Source organism: Cervus elaphus, chromosome 9 (genome assembly GCF_910594005.1).
Source record: "Cervus elaphus chromosome 9, mCerEla1.1, whole genome shotgun sequence".
Taxonomy (NCBI): domain Eukaryota; kingdom Metazoa; phylum Chordata; class Mammalia; order Artiodactyla; family Cervidae; genus Cervus; species Cervus elaphus.
In genome coordinates, this window is record NC_057823.1 from 21,709,476 (window position 1) to 21,732,776 (window position 23,301).

At 53.3% G+C, this 23,301-nt stretch overlaps 1 protein-coding gene across 2 annotated transcripts in view; it reads right to left on the reverse strand.

Annotated features, from left to right (window-relative positions):
* The window catches only part of KDM4B (lysine demethylase 4B), a 116,417-nt gene that overhangs the window by 79,808 nt on the left and 13,308 nt on the right, over positions 1-23,301 (reverse strand). For both annotated transcript variants that reach the window (XM_043911883.1, XM_043911882.1), the window contains exons 2-3: positions 8,436-8,540; positions 448-613 (exon numbers count right to left, since the gene is read on the reverse strand). In XM_043911883.1, the coding sequence (XP_043767818.1) occupies positions 448-588 (141 nt within the window). In that variant the 5' untranslated portion in view covers positions 589-613; positions 8,436-8,540. The remainder of the gene's footprint in view (positions 1-447; positions 614-8,435; positions 8,541-23,301) is intronic.

The following is a 23,301-nucleotide window of genomic DNA, read 5'->3' on the forward strand; positions in this document are numbered from 1 at the left end:
GGAAAGGCATGGGAAGAGATGCAGGAATTGGTGCCCCGCTGCTCCAGGCAGAGGGGCTGGGGTCAGAGGGGGCACTCGTTCTCCCTCTGGACCCCATCACAACGTTTGAACTTGCCCATGTACATGACAGTCTCCCAAAAAACGTGTTTAAGGAGGAATATGAAGGCAGAAAGTCAGCCCTGTTCAGCATAACCTCCGCGAAGCCCCAGGGAGGTGAGGAGGCTGCGGGTCCCATCACGAAGCGCTGAGTCCCACCCTGCATCCATGCCCTCAGGGATCCCAGTGCCCAAAACAGTGCTGGGCTTGGGGAAAGAACATACGGGTGTCCTTAATAAATAAGGGGCTCAAGGAGTGGATTAATGGGTGCCTCATGGGCCCCAAGTCCCAGGGGAGGGGGCTACTGAGCAGCAGCCGTGGAAAGTGGCTACAGGAGCAGGGGTCACTCACCTTGGCCAGGCCCGCCCGGTGGGCCCCCTGGGACTCGATGTAGGCCACATATTTGTTGAAGTCCTTGAACTCCTCCATGGTTGGGCGGAACGTCATGATCTTACAGCTCGGGTTCTGGGCCCCATGATCCTCAGACCCCATGGCTGCGGCAGAGGGATGGCCACACCTGCGAGGAGACAGAGAGCGTCAGCACCACCGCCGCCAGCCGGTCCCCCGCCCCCACAAGGGCCCAAAGCATCCCACCCAAGGACAGAGGCTGTGCAGCTGAATGGGGCCCAGGGGAGCCAGGGCTGCTTCATCTCCTGCACAAAAGACCAAATGACTTCAATTAATTACAAAGAGAGCTGGCCTCGTTATAAGAGCTCCTGCAATGCTGGAGGCCTGAGCCCCCATTTCAAACAAGGGGCCTTGGAAATAAAAATCTTTTCATATCAGGGTCATGTCCAGATTCACTGACATTGATCGTGGAGCTGGAATCCAGGGGCAGCGGCATGGGGCAGGCTGGAAAAGGGAGTAAGGTCATGTGTGTGTGTGTTTCCTGAACAGGGAAGCCCTCCTCGGGCAGGGCCACCATGGGCGGGTAGGCAGGCAGGCGAGCAGCACCTGGGCTGGCTGCTGTCAGTGAACCCAGGCCCCAGCGACCCACGGGAGCGACCCACGGGCTGCCCAAGGCAGGACCTGAAACCAGGAGAGCAGAGCCCCATCACCCTGGGCTACAGCCAAGCCTGGACTACGCGGCACAGAGGAGGAGAGTCAGTGGAGGGGGACCTCCTCCAGGTGACAAGTCTGCAGGCTAGAGAGGCCCCTCCTGCTCTGAGAGTCACAGGGACCAGCAGGGAGGCTGTGGCCCATCCTAGCCAGGGAGACACTTGAGGGACACACACTGGGGAAGGGTCCCTGTTGGCAGCTTAAATTCTCCAAACAAGAGAAAACAGACTCGCTCCAGGATGTGGACAAGGTCAGAACTCCAGTGCACGCACACCCAGAACTAGGAGAAAAAGTCACCAAGTCCAGACCCCCCACAAAGTGAGGGGGGGAGGGTGAGAAGGGCAGGACTCCCACCAGACTGGAAGTGGGGGGCGGTGTCCATTCACCAAGTCACAGCCACCAGCTCTCCAAACACCCTCCCCGCAGTGGGCACTAGAGGGCAGCACAAGCCCAGGAACAGCCTCTGAGCCGGCAGCTCCCTGGGACAAGCCTGGAGGACAGGCGCCGGAACCAGCCCTGCCCTGGGCCACCCCACGCCACACCTGGGCGCTCAGGGCAGGGGCGGGGGCGGCAGGCAAGGCCCCGCCGTGAAGGTCACCCTCACGGCTGGCAGGACTGGTACAGACTCTGCGGGTCACCACTGCATCCCCAAATGGGGAGCCCACCCTTCCTCAGGGACTGCCCCCCATCCCCACCCCACATTGTTGGTGGGAGATGAGCCCAAGCAGGACACCACACCTGTCTCCCCCCAAGACCAGCCTGTCCTGCGCAGGGTGGGGTGGCCCCAGAGTCCTGCCCACCTGAGCGCCCTCTGCTTTCCCATCGAGGGGTGGGGATGCAAGCAGGTGGAGCTTCCGATAGCTGCACCTGGCAAGAGACCCAGCTTCTCCACCCACCACCGCCATGCAGGTTCAGCTCAGCAGGGAAGCGGGTGTGAGGTTTTTCCTCTTATTCGTGCCCTTTGCAATGAAGCTTTCAGTAAGTAAATATGAAGAAGAAAATTAAAACGGTTTATAATCCCAATACTCCATAACCCCTGACATGTTTCTTTGAAGGAGGGCAAATGAAAATCAAACACGCACATACTTAAAAAGATAACAAAAGGAATCTGACTGAAATCCAGCCCTGAGCCAACCTTCTGGAAACACAGGGGGACCAAGGACCCCCCATGAGGGAACTCACAGAACAGTCCAGAAAGACGGACACACTCTTGACCAGACCATGCCGTGCCAAGACAAGCGGGATTCTAACAACTCAGTAGTGAACAGACAAACAGCACAATTAAACAGTGGGCAAAGGACTCAAACAGACATTTTTCCAAAGAGACGCAAATGGCCAACAAGCGCATGGAAAGATGCTCGAGGCGGTCAGCCACCAGGGCAAAGCAAATGGAAACCACATGAGACACACCTTGCCCACAACAACCAGAGTGAAAAAGCAGATAATGACAAGTGCAGGTGAGGAGGTGGGGAAACAGGAACCCTGACTCCCAGCTGGCAGGAACATGAAATGGCGCCGCCACTGTGGAAAACAGCCCGGCAGTCCCCCCAAAAGCTAAATGTGGCACTGACCACACAAGTCAGCAATCCTACTAATCAGTACACACCCAAGAGAAACCTATGTCCACACGAAAACTTATACACAGATGTCCGCAGCAGCACGCTTCACAGCAGCCGAAAGGTGGAATCACCTCGAGTGTCCATCAAGAAATGAAGGTACACAAACCAGCCCCGCCACTCAGCGGCACGTCGGGAGTGCCGCTCGGCCACGGAACGAAAGGAAGCCTTGACACTTGCCGCAGCAGGACGGACCTCGAAAATGTGATGCTTGGTGAGAGAAGCAGACCCAGAAGGACCCCAGAGGCTAAGGCTGGGTTTCTTTAGGGAGTGATGGAAATGTTCCCCTCAACTGTGGCGATGGCTGCAGGACTCTGAACACACACGTCAAAATTATGTGTTTTAAACGGAGGAACTGGCTGGTGGGTGGAGTCAATCTCAATAAAGCTGCTACTCCCGCCAAAAGAGAAACAGAGGTTGGGATGGGGGAGAAGAAAAGAAGAAAGTTCTGCACTTGCAAAAACAAATAAAACCTCTGGAGCCTGGCAGGATGGGCGACTAGAGCCCTCATCTCTTCAGCCCACAGAAGGGCTCCCCCAAACCTGAGCCCCTCACTCCATGAAGGACAGAGGACCCCCCTGGGTCAGCCATGGAGAAGGTGTCTACAGGAGGTGTGAACTCCAGAGACACTTAGTGGGTTCCCCCGCCCGCCCCTGCCCCGGCTCTCAAAGCCCTTAGCAGGAACCACCGTGCCCCTCTCTCCCCATTCCTCATCCTGAGGCTACGGGCAGAGCATCCGTACAGGCCACAATCAGGGAGTTTTACACAAGCTAAATGGATAAACCGTCTGCTCTGTGAATCACCTCTCAATAAAGTGATCATCTCTTTTTAAAGTCATGTGTTCAGGAGACCCTGCGTGACTCGGCCTTCCTGAGGCCCCCCAGGCCCCCTGCAGCCCCCACCGCCTGGGACGGAGGAGCAGGACCAGACGGGAAGGGCACTGCCCGGCCGTCCTGGGGGCTCCTCCTCACCAAGACACGCCTGACAAGAGGGGCCACTGAGTCAGGTTGACAAGGGATCCCCCGCCCTCTAGGTCCCAGTGAGCCCAGCCCAGAGGGGTCCTCCTGCGCTGGTACCTCCCCCCAGTGGCCTTCAAACTTGGGGACTCATGGGCTGGGCCGTGGGGGTACTCTGGCTGCCCCCCATGAAGGTTGCCACCCCACTTGTGCTGCACCGCAGTGATGTGTGTGCATCTTTCCCGCCCCTCCCAGGAGCAGAAGGCTCTCTGGATCTGGACCCCAGCCTGGGGTAGGCACCCCCAGGAGCCCGGGACAGTGGAGTCCGCTGAGCCTGAGCACCTCGGGAAGGAGAGGGTGGGTGAGAAACACCCCCAAGGGGTGGGCCTCCTACAGCCAGGCACACACTTGTCCATCTGAGACCCAGGACTCAGACGAGAGATGACTGGCAGGGACGCCGCCTCCCCAGGAGACAGTCTCGTCTTTCTGACCCAGTGGGCCCTGGACTAAGGGTTTCTGAGGCTGATGACAGATGTTGTCCAGGAACTGGACGTTGGGAACCTGCAACTCTGGGGTTTGACAAGAATATAGTACTCAGTGTGTGGAAAGGTACGTCCTCTGGAGAAAATGTAACCTCACAACACAGCTAAACCTTGAGGAGTGCACTGTCTTTGAAAAGGATTCTGAAAAAAAAAGAAAAGGATTCTGGGGCTCTCTGAGGTGTCTCTCCCTGAGATCTCTCCCCCCGGCCCCTCCCTCTACTTGTTCCACCTGCTGCCAGGTAAAGCCCCAGCCTCCTTGGGACTCCTGGCCAGCCCCAGGTCTGCCCCCATCTTGGCTCAGCTCCTGCACCAAAGCCCAGTTCCCAACAGGGGACGACAACTGGGAGCCCCGAGCAGGCTTGGGCCCGGGAGGAACGACTGCCCCTCAACAGGAGTCAAGACGAAACCCACTGTGGAGGCAGAGCTTGATACTCCCAGCCCTGTCCCAACCCCCTCTCCAGCCCACCGCATGGGCCTGGCACTCTGTCACATGTCCCTCGAAACTGCATACAGTTCCCCACTTCACCCTTCTCTGCCTGGAGCACCATCTACCACCTGGGTTCCCTGCACACCAGGCATGCTCCCTGATCACACAGAGTCTGAAGTCCACCCGGGTTCCCTGCACACCAGGCATGCTCCCTGATCACACAGAGTCTGAAGTCCACCCGGGTTCCCTGCACACCAGGCGTGCTCCCTGATCACACAGAGCCTGAAGTCCACCCGGGTTCCCTGCACACCAGGCATGCTCCCTGATCACACAGAGCTTGAAGTCCACCCGGGTTCCCTGCACACCAGGCGTGCTCCCTGATCACACAGAGCCTGAAGTCCACCCGGGTTCCCTGCACACCAGGCACTCTCCCTGATCACACGGAGCCTGAAGTCCACCCAGGTTCCCTGCACACCAGGCACTCTCCCTGATCACATGGAGCCTGAAGTCCACCCAGGTTCCCTGCACACCAGGCACTCTCCCTGATCACACGGAGCCTGAAGTCCACCCGGGGTCCTTGCACCCTGGGTGTGCTCCCTGATCACACAGAGCCTGAAGTCCAGGGGGCACTCGGGGCCACTACCTGCTGCCCTTCCACATCCCCAGCCCATGTCAGAGAAACCTTTGCCCCCTCTGCTCCCTGGCCTGTGCAGCTGGATCGGGGGCTCAGGGTGCCCCCTCCACACAGCAGGAGCACTAAGACGGGGGAGCACAGGCGCCAGGGGCCCCTCAGAGGATGCGAGGACACAGCTTCAACCTGAGTCCACCCCATGGAACTGGACTGACCCTGCTACAGGAGTGAGATGGACAAGGCGAGCAGAGCCCAGAGGCAGGAAGGTGGGAGGCCGAGGCCAGACCGGGCTTGTGTGGGCACAGGGTGGGGGCGGGGCCCCGAGCACCAGGTTGGGTCCATCCTGACATTTACCTGAACAACGCCAAGACTGAAAGGCACAAAGGAAGAATGACCCACAGCTCTGTGCATGCATTCCTGTCAGCTACCAAACAATCTCCACAAACCTAGGGGCTCCAACAGCGCAAATTTCCCCCTGAGTTGTGAGGGCCAGGAGTCCTGTGCGGATCTCTCATGAGCTGTGTGTCTTCTGGGGGGCTCCTGACTCTCCCAGCTTCTAGAGGTACCACCTCCCTGGCTCGGGCCCCTCCCTCCATCCTCACAGCCAGCAGTGCAGCATCTCCCGTCTCTCAGACTCTTTTCCCTGACCTCTGCCTCCATCACCAGGTCTCCTTCTCTGAACCCATCTCCCTCTTAGAAGGACTCCTGTGATGACATCAGACAGCTCAGATAACCTGGGCTGAGCACCCATCTCCTGATCTTTAACGTCGTCCCAGCCGGTGAGATCCTCTCGCTATGTCAGGAAGCATCTTCACAGGTCCCATGATTAGGGCCTGGGCATCTTGGGGGGCACTATTCCACCTCCCTCAAACACAAGAAAAATCCATCACATAGGGCTTCCCTGGTAGGTCAGTGGTTAAGAATCTGCCTCGTGATGCAGGCAACACGGGTTGGATCCCTGGTCCTGGAAGATTCCACATGCCTCTGGACAACTAAGCCCCATGAGACGCAACTACTTAAGTCCATGCGCCCACGCTCTGTGCTCCGCAATGTGAAGCCCACGCTCTGCATCAAAGTGTATCCCCTGCTCGCTGCAACTGGAGAAAACCATGCACTCAGCAACCAAGACCCAGCGGGGCCAAAAATAAATTTTTTAAAAAGAATATTTAAAAAAAAATCCATCCCAGAAAGAAATAAGTAATAGTCACCACGCCCCTGCCACCTGGGACTGCGGCTGTGAGGGGTGGCCTGCAAGGTCAAGCACCTGTGCCCACTCGTTCAGACAGAAGTTTCTAGAAAACCAGGAAGAAGACCAAGCAATACTCAGCGGTCTGCAATGCCACCCCCCGACCCCCTCTGTCCTCCCACCACGCAGACACGGACAGCACCCCAGGCACAGGGCCTCGAGTCTCTCTCTGGCTGCAGAGCTGACTCACAGGCACAGCCTGAGGCCCCAGAAAGCCCTGGGAGCTGCTTCTAGCCACTCCCCTCCGGGTGACCTTGGCCTGCATCTTCACGTCGGAGCCAGGCTCCTGCAGGCGGACTCACAGGTACAAGGGTGTCGCCTCATCAGTCCCCCTGCCACTTGGCTGAGCTGTGGGGAGGAGTCAGGAGGTGTGAGCTGTAAGCTGGGCTGTGTAACACCGCAGGCAGAGGTCCCGCCCTGGAGCTCTATCCCCAGGTCCAGCCCGTCCTCCACATTCCCAGAGCCCCTTGGCTGATCCGAGAGCAAGCACGTACCACCCGGGAACAGCGAGGGTCAGACCGACACACTCGGATGATGCTGCAGGGCCAGCAGCACTGGCCCACAGAAACCTCAATAAGCCACGTGGGGCAAAGCCCCATGAAAGGCGTGGTCGTGGTCACAACCTCGGGCAACTCAGGCAATAAGGGTGTCCTGGTTCAACACCCAGTCTTTCCACTTAAGTACCCCCCTGCCAAACTGCAGGCGGCAAGTGAATCAACAGTCACATGTACCCTAGGGTCAGGGCCTTTGCTCAAAATGACAGGAGCAAACAAGAAACATTTATCTCATTTCTCCACCAAAAAACTTGGACTAAGACCACCTTCTGCTCCTGATCTTCAGTATCTGTTTGAACTTTGAAAAAAAAAAGTTCTCCTTGTCATGACCCTCTGAAAAGGATGTGCCCATCATGAGGCTGCCCACAGAGCCCCTTGGGCACCACTCAATCCCACCACTGTGAGAAGGGAGACATCAATGAACAGATGCAGCTACACACCAATAAAACCTTATTTACAAGGACAGTGGGCCAAGGAGTCCTCAGGCCATACCCCAGACTCAGAGGCCTGACAGCTACCCTCTAAGGAGCAAAACCTGCACGCCACCCCAGGGAGAGGGGAACCCGAGCTCCACAGCCCAACTCCTGGGTTCCTAAATCATGGTAGAACACACAAGGCCACGTTCTAGTCCATGCTAGGCCCTCATCAGCCACAAGGCCTTGGTAGGAGCCTCCAGATAAGGTCAACACTGAACACGAGCCTTCCTCACTGTGGCCTGGAGCATGGGGCCACTCGTCCCACCCTGAATCCTTCCCCACCCATGGGTGCTGATCAGAGACGCTCAGGCTGTACCCTCTCCTATCACTAGTGATCCCCTTGGGCTACCTTCAGAGGCCACCCTCTGTGAACCCTCTGTCCCTGGTTAATTAGAAAAGTCCGGGAGAAGGTGGAAACCCTGGAGCTGAAACTCAGAAGCAGCTGGGCTGCAGGATTCTTTTCAAAGCATTCAAAAAATAATCCTTCATTTTTAGAGACCCTCCCCTCCCCATGACTGGGGTGGGGTGAATATGCCCCTTGGTGAAGCCAGACATGGCGTCCCACCCAGGGACACGACGCAGACAGGGCTGCTCATCCGGAGCGAGCCTGGTGGTGCCCCCGAAACGCACGAGGCTTCTCAGGGCTTCTAGAAGCGAGGGGCCAATGTGCAGACATGGAGCCCACAGGAGAACAGACTCACCCAGCAGAACCACCTTGAGGGGTCCGGGCTCCTCTTGGGGCATCAGGTCCCTGGACACCCCAGGAACTCAGAACTAAACAGGGCCACCTTCTCCACCAGCAGCCCTGGGGACAGAACCACACACCACTTACTTCACGGTTCCTGGTCGGTCGTGGGGAGTGAGGCCGCAGAGAACAACAGTCCAGTAAGTGGCTTCTCTTAGGGTTTCTGCTGGGTTTCAGCAATGGCGATGGTTTCTAAAACGCACAGAATAAAAGCACGGTGAACGAAACTGATAGCTGCTGGATCTTAACTCCAAATTATGAACCTCGCAGCTGCATGTAGCCCAGGCATGCCTGCCTCTGTTCAGATGTTTCCAAGGACATGAAAATCCACAACCATGAGCACCTTCCCCACTATGCCTCCCGAAAACGGCCCAGTCTACACTCAGCTCCTAAATATCAGCTGAGGAAGCAAGGGTCTCCGTGAACAATCACATCAGACCCAAGAAGTTTCTGGAAGCCTTAGGGTACAGACACTCCTGGGAGATGTACACAAAGTCCTGCCTCCTCGGGAACCCCGCAGGCAGGGAAGGTGCCCCTGAAGGAAGACAGTCGGACGGGACCTGCCACGCAGTGACTGCCATCTACACCCCCAGGGGCAGCCATGTGTAGCTGAGACCCTCACGGAGCACAGGATCCCAACCATGGCACTCACAGCTGGGCTCAGGGACATTTGCTGAATGGACCCCGGATCAAGATTCCAAACACGGGGTGTGGCCCCAGGGCCCCCAACAGTCCAGCCTCCCCACCCCCACTTTCCAGACACCTGGGCTTGGGGGCTGCCAGATCCTCCCTGCAACAGTGATGTCTCACATGTTGCTCAAGGCTGGACAGGTCACTGGAGGCTGACCTTCTGGGCTGGGCAGCTAGGTCCTAGGGTCCTGGGGTCCTGGCTGCATGGAACTAGGTCCCCCGTACCTTCCCCAACTCAGCGGTAGCTTTAAATAGCATGAGTCCCACAAACACCATTTCAATAGACAATGCCTGTTGACATTTTCTTATTTTAATTGGGTTACTAAAATTATTGGGCACAACCCACTAAATTGATGTCATGGTCTTCTGTACATTTTTTTTTTTGGTTGAGCCACAAGGCATGTAGAATCTTAGTTCCCTCACCAGGGATTGAACCTGTGCCCCCTGCACTGGAAGTGTGGAGTCTTAACCACTGGCCTACCAGGGAAGTCCTGATTTAACTGCCTTCTAACAGGTCCCACCTCCAGGGCTGAAAGGCCACACCAAGCTGTGGAATTACCAGCCTCGGGTGCTTGCCGCCACCTCTGAACCTGCTAAGCCACCCATGGCAATGTGAGATCCCAAGGGCTCCCTGGCCTCTCCCACTTGCCCGGCTGCCACCTGCCCCGCCAGCAACAAGAGCTGGTGTCTGGAGATTCGATTACTCTGGCATCCCCCTCCCCGCCCCCACGCGGCTGTGCCTGGCGGAACTATGGCCCCCGGCACATTCCCAACCTGGTCCCTGGGAGCTGTGACTATGCTCTCTTCGGTGGCAACAGACCGCAGACAGGACTAAGCATCTTGACATGGCAGATGCTCCTGGGTTATCAGGGGGCCCAATGTCACCCAAGGGTCCCTCGGAGAGGGAGGTAAGAAGGTCAGAGTCAGCAGAGGTCAGAGCGATGCGCTCTGAAGACAAGAGCCCACCAGCCGAGAACATGGCGCCTCTAGAAGCTGGAAATGGAGAGCAACAGATTCACCCCTGGGGCCTCCAGGAGGAATCCAGCCCTGCCTAGGCCTTGGTCCCAACCCAGTGAGACCCGGGTCAGACTTCCGGCCTCCAGGGAAGTGAGATGACAGACTCACGCTGTGTTAGGCCACTGTGTCCGTGGTCGTTTGTTACAGTAGCAAAGAGAATCTGACCCGGCAGCTTCCACACGCATCCCCCTGACAACAGAGGAGGGGGCCCTTTCACTCCCAATGCCCACAGGTACCCCCCCTCACTCATGTCTAATGGACCATGTGTCTCCCCTGTCACTTGTCACTGCCTCTTGGCACTCACTCTCCCCAGAGGACAATGACGACCCGGCAGCATGTTGGCAGTTAGGCAGAGACCGCCTGAGCCTGTGGTCCTCGGCTGGACAGACCCCAGTCCGTTGCCACCCATGGCTGCAAGGTCACCGAGACCATGGGTCCTCCTGCCGTCATGCTCTGGGGGATGACAGCATTGACCCCAGGAGAGGAGGCTGGAAGCTCTGGGGCTGAGGTCAAGGCTCAGTTCTCCGGCCACAGGCAAGGCAAGGCCTCTGTCCACCCAGACCTCTGTCCACGCAGGGCGAGGCTCTCTTGCTCCCACAAGGGCTGAGGACACCGTGGCCAGCCTGTCACCATCAGGGCCACAGCCAACCTGGCAAAGGGGAGCCAGGGCTAAGGAATCAGAGGGGGCTTAAGTGTCAGCTGGGCACAGTGACCTCCTTCCAAAGGGGACAGCATGGGAAGAGGGGAGGCATGACTCTACAGTGGAGACACCTGACCAGCATGACCTCAGCCCAGGGACCCAGGTCAACACCAGCAGGGAAGAGTCATGCTGATGGCAGTCACCCCAAGATGATGGATGAGATGGCCCCTCACCCCCTCCCCACACCCAGCGCCCCAGTGTCACCATGAGAAAAACACCAAACTCCCACAGAGGGAAGTCTCCCACCCCAGTCCTCCTCAAAGCTGTCAAGGGCATTAACAACAAAGAAAGTCTGAGGACTACCAGAGCCCAGAGGAGCCTGAGGAGATGGGATGTCTGAACATCACAGGGGTCCTGATCAGGGTCCTGGGACAGAAGAGGACACCAGGGAGACATGGGGCAAGCTGGATGAAGCAGGACCCTAGTCAACAAGAAAGTCTCCATAAGGTTCATGGATTGCAAAAAACGCACTCACCTCACGTAATACACAGTAACTAGAGACTGGGTGTTGGGGTCAGGGTACAGGGAACTTGCCCTACCAGCCTCAATTTCTCTACAAATCTATAACTGTTTAAAAATTAAAGTCTAAGTAATTTTTTTTTTTTAAGGAAAAGAGAACAGAAAGACCTGGTGTCTCCCGCTGTACAAGCTGGCAGGGCCGGAAAGCCTGTGCTGAAGACAGAACTCCAGGCAGACGAGGGTGTCTGGTAGGCGGGGGTAGGCAGCAAGGTGACAGGCTAGGCAGTGACCCCAGGCCTCAGACACCATCACCTCAAAGAGGCGCAGTCTGACCATTTCTCCTTTAAAAAGCGCCATGCGGCGATCAGATGATGTCGCTGTTGGAGCCACCTGCCAAAGCCCCAGATGCTGGTGACTCCTCCTTCACCTCCTCCTCCGCCCTCCGCACAGGGCAGGCAGGTGGGGCAGGGAAGAAGCGGCAGAACAAGGGACGAGCCAGCTGTCCCCACGTGCTGGGGCACCGGAACTGCCACCGACTGCTGGCATCTCTGGAGACCCCACAGGGGTACCTTGGCCCCTGGTCCTATACCAGCCCTGGGCCACCCAGGGCTGGCCCTCAGGTGGAGCCACCCACGCCACCCACGTGACCTTGGAGCTGGGCCCAGGGTCTGAAAGATGACGAACTGACCAGCATCTGTTGCCCAGAAAGGCAGGAAGCCTGCGTCTGTGTGTTACCTGACCCAGGAGGGCTCAGGGCCCAATTCAGCCTGCTCTGCCCTTGGCCATGAGCCCTGAGAAGCTCTCAAAAGGGGTCTGGAGCTTCCTGTCACTCAGCCTGGCCTGCAGGGGCTCTGTGCGCCCATCACGGGGCAAGGAGGCCACCCGGAGCCTCCATCATCAAAGCAGCATGAACTCAAGGGCTTTTGAAAAATATACATAGAAAATACAGAAATAAGCACAGATGTCCCCTGTGCAGGGATGCACATTCACAGTTCCAGGCTGTGTGGACCCAAGGGCCCGGGAAGTCATGCCACCCATATCAGCACCTGGATGTCGGCTTTTAAACACCCTCCCCTACAGCAGGAACCAGGGCTTCCTGAAGAGACCATCAAGTGCAAGGCGGGGGCAGGGACAATACAAGGTGAGCTGGAGCACCTTGTGGGGGCAGGGAGGGTGCAAACACTCCTAAAAGATGGGGGTCCCCAATAACAAAAATGAGGACAAGATGAACAGCTAGCATCCTGGACTATAACCCACAGGATACTGTAAACACACGCCCATCCTTAGGTATGAAATTCAAAATGTAATGCAAAGGGGAAGAAGGGACAGCTGTCCTCTACAGAAGAATTCTACTTCATAGGAACTTCCCTGGTGGTCCAGTGGCTAAGACTCTAGGCTCCCAATGCAGGTGGGCTGGGTTTGATCCTTGGTCAGGGAACTAGATCCCACAAGCCGCAACTAAAGATCCTTCACGCCACAAGGACAATTGAAAATCTCAAGGGCTGCAACTAAGACCTGGCACAGTCAAGTCAATAAATATCAAAGGAAAAAAAAAAGTGTTCTAGTTCATAAATGCAGAAGCAATGCAGGCAACATAAATGCAATGCACCGTGAGAGCCACACAGTGACCCACTGCTGCCAGGAAAATCCACAGTGGACGCGGAAATCGACATGCAAATATTTGATAAGAAATAGGTGCGCTGTCTCGAGGTCCCAGCGGGAAAACCTGAAACTTCACATCAGAGAATCCCAGCCAGGGCCACCTTATCCGAAGGGTGAAGGTTGACCCCACAGGCAAGGAGACACATCAACACGTCACCCCCGGGCAGCCTCCCGCAAATGCACAACTTCTGTGTAACCGTGAGAAACCAAGCCAAGGTGAGGGGTGCTACAAAACCCCCAAGCAGCGCTCTGCAGAAGTGTCAAGGTCATGAGAGACAAGCAGACCGAGAAACAGCCTTGGCCCTGAGGAGTCTAAGGAGCCTGACGCCTTCACTGAGCAGAAATGAGGTCAAGGGTCAAGCACTGGGACCCTAATCAAATCTGAAGTTGTTGTTATCACTCCTTCCGGGCATCCTTCTGCAGTCCCATCAGGTGTTGGCATCCAGGAAGCAAGGCTGAAAGGAACACAGGGAACTCCCCCTGCTTTCTTTGTAACATTTCAATGCCTCTCAAATCATTTCAAAATAAAGTATCAAAAGCACACACACAAAAAAACTTTAAAAACATAACCACCTCTATTTCCTTCCTCTGAAGCTCACTGCACAGCGGGTCTTAGCTGGAAGAGGAGAGCCTGGCTGTCAAAAGATCCAAACCTCTAAGAAAAGCAGAAGCCAGCTGACACCAGCCTGCAGTCCGGTTTCAGGGCCGATTAAAGACCCAACCTGCTGAACACGAGTTCCCAGTGCTTCCTGTTTGACAGACCTAAAAAGCTAGCGTTTTCATCAGCCTTCACGTCCTGGGAGAAGAGCCTCCCTTGCACAGATATCTCACCAGATCCTGTGTCCTTATGGACAACAAAATGCCCCTGTGGAAGTGGTGATGGCTCAGAGAGGAGGTGGGTCCCCTGGGTTGTCTGGATCCCCACTAGGGAAACTCTGATTTCATCACCTGGAGGCATAAGAACTGTATCGTTTCTCTTTAACATCCATCCCTGAGACTAGATATAAAATAATTTGGGGGACTTCCCTGGTAGTCCAGTGGGCTAAGACTCCACACTCCCAAAGCAGGGGGCCGGGGTTCAATCCCTGGTCAGGGAACTGGATTCCACATGTTGCAACTAAAGATCCTGCATGCCACAACACAGATCAAAGATCCCGCCTGCTGCAATTAAGACCCTGGGCAGCCAAATAAATTAATGATAAAATAAAATAACTTGGGGCGACAAAGCCACAGTGATTAAAACAATGTGGTACCGGCCTCAGGATGGACAGAGCACTCAGTGGACGAGAGTGGACAGTCCAAAAATAAACATGTCAAGTTAGCTGGTTTTCAATGAGGTTGCCAAGACTGTCCAAGGGGTGAAGAGCAGTCTTTTCCACGATGGTGTTGGGACAACTGGATGTCCACATGCCAAAGAATGAAGCTGGACCCCTACCTCACACCACAGACAGAAACTAACTCAAAATTAACTCACAGGTTTAAATGTTAGCATGAAAACTGAGAAGAAAATACATGAATTAATCTTTGTGACCTGGGATTAGACAATGGTGTCTAGATATAACAGCAAAAGCACAAGTGACTAAAGAAAAAAATTAACAAACTGACTTTGTGCTTCAAAGGACATAATCAAGAAGGTGAAGACAACCCACAGGAGAGGTGAAGATATCTGCAAACCTTAGATCTCAAAAGGAACTTGCATCCAAAATATATAAAGCACTGTTACAGTTCAACAACAACAAAGACAAAGTCTGATTCATAAGTGGGTAAAGGACTTAAATGGACACTTCCTGGAAGATCTACAAGCAGTAAACAAGGACCTGAGAAGACGCTAGATGGTGCAGCAATGGAGCCGAGGACAAAAAGAAGCTACACCCCAGAGGCGGCCTCTGGAGCCCACTCTCACGTGGCAGAGCTTTACACACAGTTTCACAATCGCACTTCCCGCGGTGCATCCTTCTCTACTCTCTAGAGACCACAGCAGGGCTCTGGGGACCAGCACAGATCCCCAGAGGCCTGGTCCCAACCCATCACACGACCTGGAGCAAGTTCTGAATCCCTGTGCTTCAGGCTCTTCGTCTCTCAAGTGGGGCACCACGGCCTGCTTGTGGTGTTGACCACAGACAGAGGCACCCGAGAACCCTGGCACACGGTACACCCTCATAAATGGCAGCTGTCCTGGGCCACGTCACCTAGGAGCCTCAGCAGGACCAGGAAGGCAGATCCAATGACAGGCCCCCAGGACCTCTCCCAAGGGCAGTCTGGCAACATCTCCTTTTTGGAAAAAAAATACCCCCACCCCCTTCCAGCAGGCTGCCCTCAGGCTTTCATGACCTGGACACACGGCCTCCCTGTCCACCCTGGTTCCTCTGCAGGACCGGCCCCTGCAGGGCTGGGAGCTCAAGGGCCTGGTGACTAGGGGTGGGGAGGGTGTTAAGAAACAGACTTCTGAGCGAGCAGCAGGCCTGGATTTCGTGGGCCTGAAACACACGGAAGTGACCCACCAAGTCCCGAGGGGCCCAAAGCATGTGTGCTGCATGCCGCAGACAGGGGTGCGTGCACACCGCTTTCCAGAGGGTGACCGCCTCCGGGGGCTGGGGAGGCAGGGTGGCATCTCAAAGCACTGGGGAAGGACGGAACTTAAACAATGGGGCTGGGACGGGGGCCACCACTGGGAAAAAGATCAAGTCAGGTCCACAAGGAACTCACGAGGAATGAGGATCCACACAAGCACTGACAGAAAACACGGAGGAAACCTCACGGAGGAAAAGGCTTTCCAACGACAGCGCAAAATCCAGAGGCAATAGAAGAAAAGATTCAGGTGCCTTCCTGGCAGTCCAATGGTTAAGACTGAACTTCCAATGCAGGGGGCACGAGTTCGATCCCTGGTCAGGGACCTAAGATCCCACATGCCACTCAGTGCAGCCAAAAGAAAAAACAAAAGATTTGTAAATTTGACTATCTCAAAAAAAATTTAAACCACCATTAAAAAGCCAAAATGCACCCAGGAAACTGAGATTACATGTTTGTAACACATGCTACAAAGGGCTCCCTAAGACATATTATTACTAAATTTACAAAATTAGGGGGAAAGGGCACAAATCCAACTGAAAAGTGGGTGAAAAGCATCAACAGAGTATTCACAGAAAAGATATCAAACTGGCTTTTCACACATTAGGTGATGCTCAACCTCACTCCTCATTTTTGGAAATGCCAATTGAAACTACACAGAGACCCTGATACTGACGGCGCAGGACAGCAGGTCTGTTCTAAACAGAACAGAGGCCCCTGCTGGTGAGGCTGAGGGCCCAGATCCTCTCAGTGCTGCGGGAGGAACAAACCCATCAGCCCTCCTGGGAGGGACCCTGGCGGATGCTAACACCTGTGCTTATCTTCTGAACCAGAGAACCCATTGTGGCACTTTTCATGAATGAAAAAACATACATGGGACTTCCCTGGATGTTCAATGGTTAGGACTCTGCGCATCCACTGCTGAGGGAGTGGGTTCAATCCCTGGTCAGAGAACTAAGATCCCACAAGCCATGCTGCATAGCCAAAAAAAAAAAAAGTCTGCTCTTCTGAGACATAAGCTAATGAGATGGTTCCTGGTGGGGGGGGGGGGGGGGGGGGAGGAGCGGCTGACATCTCTCCAGACACCTTTCTGCACAGTTCTGACCTTGAACCATGCTATGTCCCACATACTGAATGTAAGAGGGAATGAATGAAATCAACAAGAACTGGGATGGACAGGTATCCTACAATGAAATACAAACAGAAGCAAACCAAACCAAATTTCAAGTAAATTAACACAACCACAAGGATGAGGAAAAGGAATAATGAGCCCATGTGGCTTTTAAGCATGGCTTCTGAGCTATATGCCTTGGAGATCAAGATAAATACTGACTTACTCCAGAGCCTTCTTTTACTGTGGGAGACGCAGGGTTCTCAGGGACAGAGTCAGAGGTTACAGAACAGGAAAGGGGAGATTGGCACGCAGCCCGCACGGACGGCTGGAAGTGCAGGTGTCGGCGTGAACCCATGGGCACTAGTGTGTGTGTGCCAAAGCAGAAATGGATGTAGTGTCTGTGTGGTATACATACACAGATACAATATGCATGTGTATATTTATTTACACATGTATTTCCCAGGCGAGAAGGCCCTGAAGCAGAGACACCCCTTTGGCAGTGAGCACCCTAAATACCCAGGTCTTGGTTTCTAAATGCACCATCAACAAGAACCAGGGCTCCTTGGAGAAGCGCTCAAGCCCGGAGCTAAGGCCCCAAAGCAGGGCAGTAAGTGCCCAGAGGCTGTGGGCACCTGCCAGAAGGACACAAGGAGCCACAAGGTGATGAGTCCCGCCCCGGGTGGATCTGGGACCACTGGAATAACCGAAACCAAACCCAGCCGTGGGTTACAACCCAGAGTCAGGTGAGGATGCACACGGCCTCGCTGATGCCAACAAACAAGTGCGGATGAAGAGACAGCTGCTCTTCCCAGGAGAAAGCCGACTAACAAGTGCAGAAGGAAGTGGTGAAATGACACGATCCCCTACTTTGCAAGAATCAACTATGACTGCAACTTCCCTGGTGGTCCAGTGGCTAAGACTCCGCCCTCTCAATGCAGGGGGCTCAGGTTCGATCCCCCATCAGGGAACCTGATCCCACATACCACAACTAAGACCAACTAAGACCCAGCGCAGCCCAATTAATTAATTAATTTTTTAAAAAAAGAATTAATGATGGCTACCCAAACAAACAGTGATTGTCTGGGGAACAACAGCATGTTTACACGGTCCCCAACGACCTGCCGCAAGAAACTTATCAATTATAAATGATAAAATTGTGACTTCAGGGTGGGGAAACCTGGCAGACACACCCTTACCCTATTGGGCCAGGCTGATGTCAACAGAAGTGGGCTCCAGGCACCAAGGACTCCATACTGCTTCCGGGACATTCCTGACAGACGTGGGAACCGCCAGACACAGCCACAGCATGCAACGCGCCACAGGACAGCAGGCCTGAATTCTCCCGACGCCCAAGCCATGAGCTTGAAGGGCAGACGCGGAAACTGACCCGGATGAGCAGAAATGAAAGCAACGTGACAGATGAATGCAGTGTGTGAACCCAGACTCTCCTCTGAGAATTCACTTTCTGATTTTGATGATGTGATTAAGAGCATCCCTTGTTCAGAAGAAATGAACATTGAAGTGTTTGGAGGTAAAGAGATGTGTATCTGGAACAGTTCAGGAAAAAAGGTGCAGAGAGAGAGACCAAAAAAAAAAAAAAAAAGGAATAATAGCCAACAAATTGAAAGGCGAACTCGTAGAGAACTAGAGAACAGGGTGAAAGGCATCTGGGAATTCTTTGTGCCATTCTTGTGACTTTTCTGGAAAACTGAAATCACATCCCCAAATAATTTGATTCAAAAAAAAGAAAGAGAAAGAGAAAGAAAGCACTTGGCTTGGAAAGATAAAAATAAAAGGAAGCATGTGGGCGAAAGGCCAGCGAGCCCCGGAGGCTGCCAGCACCTGCTTTCGGAACGTCGTGGACAAGAACACGGCCTACCGGCCCACCTACATCTTCACTGGGCTCGGGGGGTCAGGGAGGCAGCCTGGGTGAAGGCCACCTGTCCCCCTGGCCCAGAGCCCGGGCAAGGGCCAGGCACCACACAGAGAGAGGGGCGGATGCCAGTGCCCTGGGAGGGGGCGCCCCGGCAAGCCTGCCTGGCCAGAAGGCCACACCTGGCAGACGCTCAACACCAGCCCATTCTCTATTTGTGTGTGTAGGTCTTAGACACTCCATGACTAACCACTTAAAAAAGTAATCGTTAAGAGAATCATCTTTCTATTTCTCTGCAAATGTGCCTCTAATCTTGTGGGCACCTGTGTAGGCGCGGGGTGAGGCTGGAGGATGAATGTGTACACACATTCCATGCCCAGAGAGGCCCCTGCCCATCATCCATGGCCCCAGGCGGGGACCCTGGATGGGCCCCCTGACCTCCTGAACATCACTGTCCTTCTAGAGTTTGCCTGGGGCTTCCCTCGGAGCTCCCTCTAGGGTCAGGGATGACCAGGACAGATGAAAAGGCCAACGATGGGGACCCAAGTCACCAGGTGCAGGCCAGCTCTAAGCACCAGGCACGTCCAAGCAGCCCCCAAGATCCTCGGAAGCAGGTACTGCTGTCACTGCCCGTTTCACAGATGAGCAAGCTGAGGCACGGGGCAGCTGGCATCACACAGCCAGCGCCAGAGGAGCCAGCTCAGGATCCCAGTCCTAACAGTGAGCCTCATCAGCTCACACAGACCAGCCCAGCCAGGAGCCACATGGAAAAATACGCAGCTCAGGCCCCAGCTGGTGCCTCCAGACCGGATCCTTCTAAAACTGGAAAAATGGAGGAGAAAAAAAGTAGACTAATGTTGTGGTAATCTTAAGGAAGGGAAGACCTCTCTGGGCTGGTCACAAGACCAGGCGCTTTAAAGGAAAGGACAAATTTGGCAATAAACTTTAAAATATTCTATGTAACAACACATCAAAAATAAAGTTGGACAAGAAATGAGAAACTGACAAAAAGTGTATAACACAAAAGACACTAATAGCCCTAATATAGAAAGGGTTATAACAGAACACTGGTTCTCAGCCAGAGGCGACTGTCCCCAGGGGACATTGGTGACATCCAGGGACATCTGTGGTTGTTACGACGGGGGGAGGGAAGAGGCTCCTGGTATGGAGGAGGTGGGGATCAGGGACGCTGCTCAACACCCCCTCGTGCCCAGGGCAGCCCCCACAGAAGGATCCGGCTTAGACGTATTGACAGTGCTGAGGCTGAACATCCCTGTTATAAGTCAAAAAACAAATACCCCAATTTAATATGTGGGTGATGGCTATGAACTGGCAACTCTAAAACAGCTTGACTAGGAGGTGACAGATTAGGAGGGACAAAAGCAGGGGCTGTCACCAGGATGACGAGAGCCCCCAGCTGTTGCAGGAGTGTCCATGCAGCCGAGCTTTCTGGGGACAACTGAGAAACACTGTCCAAGACGGAAAAGGAGCCTGAGCAACAATGCTCATGGAGTCTGCCTCGAGGAGACAGCAGCCAAGGTGTTCACCGCAGTGTTAGAGAGAAAAATCGAATAATCTCAGTGCAAGTTAAGAGGAGAAGCAGTGGGACTTCCCTGGTGGTCCAGTGGTTAAGACTGCGCTTCCAGTGCAGGCGGTGCAGTTTCCATCCTGCAGGGAACTAAAATCACACATACCTCGAGATGCAACCAAAAAATTATTAAAAAAAAAAAAAAGAGAGAGAGAGAGAAGCAGCAGTAAGAAAATCATACCCACTCACACAAAATGAAGGAACGTGGAGTTGATGAGCTAGAAAGATGTCTACCGACACAGAGTGATAACCAGACAGTCGACACCAAGAAGGGGTCTCTCTGGGGGGCAGGACCTGGGTAAACATGTAATTCACACAGGCTTCTGTCTCTACTGACAACACTTACGTGTCACTTCTTAAAAAACAAAGACGACTCAGAGCCGCCTGGAGGGCTATGCCTGGGACCCAGGGTCCCGTCCCTCCAGCAGCTCCCTGGCTGGTCCACCTGGGTGGACAGGAGCTGACCTCAGGGTAAAGAGGCAGAGTGTCTGGGAATAAACCAAAATGATCATGGTCCCCAACCTAATTCAGATTTAAAACACCAAACCACACTGGAACCCTCGTCTATGGCTGGTAGGACTGGACCGGGGTGCAGCCGCTCAGGAAGACAATTTGGCAGTTTCTTAAAGCCTCAAACACAGTTTCCATCTGACCCGGCAATTCCACTCCTAGGTGTCTACCCAAGAGAAATCAAACTTGTGTCCACACAAAAACTTGCACATGAATGTATGATGTGTCGCAGGCATTATTCACAATAGCCAAACGAAGTGGAAACAGCCCAAATGTTCATCAATGCGTGAGCAGATAAACAAAATGTGGTCTGTTTGTACAGTGGAACATTACGTAGCCAGGAAAGCAGAGAAGCACTGACACTCACTACAACACAGATTCTCTGAGAACACGAGGCTCAAGAGAGAGAAGCCAGACACCAAAGGCCACGCAGGGTGTGATTCTCTTTATATAGAGCACTCAACAGGCAAATCCACAGACAGACAGATCTGCTGGGGGACTCTGTGATTACACGGATGGGAAACATCCAGAAGAGCCTGATCCAGAGAGACACAGAGTGGGTTCATGCTTGCCAAGGAAGAGGGGGGAATGGACAGGGACTGTTTAACAGGTACGGAGTTTCCTTCTGGAGTGATGAAAACATTCTAGAATTCGAGGGTGGTGATTGTCGCACATCCCTGTATGTATGTATGTGTGTACGTGTATATATATATGTATATAGAACAGCACATTATATACACTAATAACCACTGAACTGTACACTTTAAAAGGGTGGATTGTGTGGATGTGAATGATACTTAATAACCTGCTATTAAACAAAATACCAAGGGACTTCCCTGATGATCCAGTGGTTAGGAATCTACTTTGCAGTGCAGAGGACAGGGGTTTGATCCCTGGCCACGAAACTAAGATGCCACATGCAGCTGGGCAACTAAGCCCATGAGACGCAACAACCAAGCCTTCACAACACAACTAGAGAGGTGGAGCACCACAACACAGATCCCAAGGGTGCATCTAAGACTCACTTAAATAAATAGCTTTTTAATAAATAAAAATTAAATTTTAAAAACACCAAGCCAGAAGGAAAAAAAAAAAAAAAACAGAATCATGAGAGCTCCCCAACTTTCTGATCAAAACTCTGACGCTATTATGAAGCTTTAACTGAATGTATCCAGAACTTTGTGGCCGCCCATGATGTCAGTGACCAGAGGCGCCCACTCTATCTGCCCCTGGTTCTCTGCCCAGAGCCATCCTGACCTCCACCCACCAAGCTGCCCACCTGGACTCTCACAGAAAGAGCCACAGTGAACATCCAAGTCAGAGCCCCACCAGCTCGCTGGCCTGCCACAAATTTATCTCGAGGCTGACCTGGGACTCCTTGTAGCGGGCACTCCTTAACCCCCAAGACCCACCTCCATGTGGGTGTGACACGCTGACCCAGATGTGGAATCCCAAGGCAGAATCAGGGCCGCAGACCAGTCAGCTTCTATGGGCAGCCTGACCTCCAGCAATGACTGAGCCCACATACGATGGAGCCTCCGCCACAACTAGAGAGTCGGTGCGCTGCAACGGGAGAGCCCACATGACGCAAGGTAGATCCTGCATGCTTCAACTAAGACCCGACGCACCCAAATACATACATATTTTTTAAAAAATACTTTGAGGTGAATGAAAACAAGGACACAACAAACCAGAACTTATACAGCACAGCCAAAAGCAGAACTGGGAGGGAAATGTATAGCTGTCTATTTGAAGAAAAGACGAAAGCTCTCAAATCAATAATCTAAACTTCTGCCTTAAGGCATTGGAAAGAGAAGAGCAAACGGTACCTAAAGCAAGCAGAAAGAAGGAAATAACAAAGATCAGAGCAGAAATTAACAAAACAGAAATAGAAAACAGAAAATGAACTAAACCAAAAGTTGGTTCTTTGAAATGATCAACAAAACTGACAAACCTTTAGGTAGAAACATCAAGAGAAAGAAGAGAGAGAGAAGACTCAAATTGCTAAAATCAGGAATGTCAGATGGGACATCACTACCACCACCCACCTTATAGAAATAAAAAAGATGATAAAATAATATTGGAGGGGCTTCCCAGGCAGTCCAGTGGTTAAGGATCCACCTTCCAGTGCAGCGGAAGTGGGCAACAAAGCCCATGTCCCACAACAAAGAACCCACAGCTAAGACCCAACATAGCCAAGTAAACAAACAATAAATATTTTTTAAATAACAATACTCGATAATTAGAGTGCTACTGAGCAACGAACAAGGAATGGAATGTGGATACACACAACAACTCAGATGGATCTCATGTGAAAAAAACCAATCCCAAAAGGTTACCTACAATTCCCTAAATCTCTCAAAATGACGAGGCTACAGACCTGGAGAACAGACCGTGGTTGCTGAGGGCTGAGGGTGGGAACTTGTGAGGGGAGGTGCTTTAAGGAAGGAGCAAGAGGAAGCTAGTCTGTATTGATAAGACAGCTCTGTAGCTTTTTTTTTTTTTTTTTGACAGCTCTGTATTTTGATTGTGATGATGGTTACACAAATCTACTCGGGTGGTGGTATCACACAGAAACACACAAAAATGAGTTCATGCCAAAATGAGTGAAATCTGAGTAAGGTCTGTAGTGTTCTATACCGATGCCAGTTCCCAGGTTTTGACAGTGGATTCTGGTCATGCAAAATGTCACCACCAGGGGAAAAGTACATGAGACCCACCCTGTTCTATGTTTTGCAACTTCTTGGGAGTCTACAACTCTCTTTTTCTTTT